Source organism: Leptodactylus fuscus, chromosome 3 (assembly GCF_031893055.1).
Source record: "Leptodactylus fuscus isolate aLepFus1 chromosome 3, aLepFus1.hap2, whole genome shotgun sequence".
NCBI lineage: Eukaryota > Metazoa > Chordata > Amphibia > Anura > Leptodactylidae > Leptodactylus > Leptodactylus fuscus.
This window is the reverse complement of record NC_134267.1, coordinates 173,256,555-173,259,274: the sequence shown is the minus strand read 5'-3', so window position 1 is coordinate 173,259,274 and position 2,720 is coordinate 173,256,555. Positions and strand designations below refer to the sequence as shown.

General features: G+C 44.7%; 1 protein-coding gene across 1 annotated transcript; it reads left to right on the top strand.

Annotated features, from left to right (window-relative positions):
* The first annotated feature begins 516 nt into the window (after positions 1-516).
* RAP2B (RAP2B, member of RAS oncogene family) lies at positions 517-2,294 on the top strand. Its single transcript, XM_075268780.1, has one exon. The coding sequence runs from the start codon at positions 677-679 to the stop codon at positions 1,226-1,228; it is 552 nt and encodes a 183-aa protein (XP_075124881.1). The 5' UTR covers positions 517-676; the 3' UTR covers positions 1,229-2,294.
* The last annotated feature ends 426 nt before the right edge of the window (positions 2,295-2,720 follow it).

Genomic DNA, 2,720 nt, shown 5'->3' with positions numbered 1-2,720 from the left:
TGAATACATTTATTTGAAGAAAGAATGTGTGAGAACTTATCAGGTTTCCAGGAAAGTTTGGTGACTACTTTATGGAGCTGTAACTGTAGTTATGCTGGTGACACAGCTTTCCTAGAAGCAGATAACTATATGAAACTACATTTTAGTATGTTGACAAAGGAGAACTGTAGGAATTGTTGGTTTGCCCCCAATGAGCCCTTCATACAGATATCAGTTGGTGTAATGAAATATTATGAGGGAATTAATGGGAGGAAAGGTGATTCATGTGAGGGATTTGTGAGCACACAAGCCATGTAATCACAGCAATGCCGCGCTCCGACCAATCACAGGCCGCCCTTGGACAGCCAATGGGGAATGACTCATGTTTGACTAATGGAAGGACTTTCTCTGCAGCTAATCAGAGGAGTCAATCACAAGGCGCCTTTCCTGATTGACAGGCCGGGCGGCCAATGAATGCGAAGAAGTTCCAAAATGCAAGTGTAATTCAAGATAACTAGAGTGTGGGCTGCTGTAGAGAGGAATGGAGAGCAGGGCAGTGTAGGAGAGCTGCGGGGCTGCACGGCGGAGCACACAGCTGAGCCCAGTCTCCTTTGTTGCATGTGGAGCTGATGAAGTGAATTGCTGCCTTTCCTCTCACTCCAGCAGGCAGGCAAGCAGCAGCAGACAAGAAGAAGCCATGAGAGAATACAAAGTAGTTGTGCTGGGCTCCGGCGGGGTGGGGAAATCTGCCCTGACTGTACAGTTTGTCACAGGCTCCTTCATAGAGAAATATGACCCCACCATTGAGGACTTCTACAGGAAGGAGATCGAGGTGGACTCGTCACCCTCGGTGCTGGAGATCCTGGACACTGCAGGCACGGAGCAGTTTGCTTCCATGAGAGATCTTTACATTAAGAATGGACAAGGCTTCATCCTGGTTTACAGCCTGGTGAATCAGCAGAGCTTCCAGGACATCAAGCCCATGAGGGATCAGATCATCAGGGTCAAGAGGTATGAGAAAGTGCCCATGATCCTGGTGGGAAACAAGGTGGACCTGGAGGGGGAAAGGGAAGTCTCTTATGGGGAAGGCAAAGCCCTGGCTGATGACTGGAACTGTCCCTTCATGGAAACTTCTGCCAAAAACAAAGCCTCTGTGGATGAACTCTTTGCTGAGATTGTCAGGCAGATGAACTATGCTTCCCAGCCCAATGGAGATGATCAATGCTGCTCCAACTGTGTCATCCTCTGAGGTGGCCCCTCTGGTTTACAATGCACTCTGTCACTTGTTGTAACATGATTGCAACCAACTTTGCATCTGTGGATTCCAGCTCTGAAGGGATGTATCCTGCTGACATGTCACCAACATGTGCATTGGGCTCTGCAGAGTGAAGAAAAGTTTGCTGAAAGAGGGGTGAGGAGGGCAGGATGGCACCATGCCCTGGCTAAGGAAGAGTGGGATCACCACCCTGTCCCCCACCACCACCTGACTGTCATTTCACATACTTCTATGCAAAGTGGGATTATTGTTACAGAGTATCCATTCATAAGTATTGCACATCTACAACGATGCCAACTCAGTGTGGGTAGCATTGTTTGCACCCCCTGCTGATGTATGTGAGCGTGTGTGGGTATGAGAGGGGAAATCTATTTTGTTTACCTGCTGTATAAAATGGGAATTTGGGAAGATTGTTAATATTTTTTTTTATCAGCTGTGAAAATGTTACTTTTGGTTCTTATTTCTGTCATGTGCTGGCAATAACTGATTTTTGATGCCCAGCTATATTTAATAGACTATGAAATAATGACTTGCGTGTGCCAGGGTCACCAGCACCCAGCGTTTTTAGAGTGCCTTCAAAATTCAGCTGTTCCAGCCGGTGCCAACCTGTGAAATCTCCACAAAATCCCATCATCTCCTATTCTGCAAACTACTTAACAGTTTCCTCTCGGTAATCACACTGAACAAGCGTGGACAAAGGGATCTATTGTCCCTGGAACCTATATCTGAGCCTGTAAATGTCATTTCCATGTCTTGCACATTTTTAATGGGGGGGAAGGGATGGTAGTTGATTTAACCATTTTGTGCCATGCCAGCAGCAGTACGGCACAGAAAGGGTTTCGGTCTTATTGCTCCTTATTTTAACTTTTACATGGTGAGCAGTGGTTATTATCATTGCATAGAGGCCGGATATCTTTAAAAACAAAAAAAAAGTAAATGTGATGTACCACAAGACTATTCTTAGTGTAATTTTATTTCTCGGACATGCCAGAACAAGTTTTTCTCTTATGTTTTAAAATATGTTGAATACAGATTCATTGTGACATAACATGATTTGGCTTCTTTCCTTTTTTTGGGGTGGGGGCTGGAGGGTGGGAGTTATGGGAAGGGTGCTCATGGGGTGGGTTTGATGCCAGGCCTCTTTGGGTTGATGCCTCACAGTGTGGCATTGCCTACTGATTTGGGAAATATTTTTATATCAGAGCAGTCTAAACAAATAATTTTATTGACTATTACTTTGCTACATTGTATCTAAATATATAGATGTAGCAGTGCAGATTGTATCATTGCTATTACCAGTGCTATCTGATGGAAACCTTAGGTGTCACAGTATTTACACAAGGAACCGTGTTCTTCCTGTTTTATAAAGCTACTGGTATGTGGGAGTCGAGACTGAAACCGTACATTATTAGAACAAAGCTGTTAAAAAAAGCATAGCCATCTTGGCTACTGTCAGGTTTATCCT

Bases quoted from the DNA above. Each gene is read 5' to 3' on its own strand.
- RAP2B (XM_075268780.1), top strand. From the start codon at position 677: ATGAGAGAATACAAAGTAGTTGTGCTGGGCTCCGGCGGGGTGGGGAAA.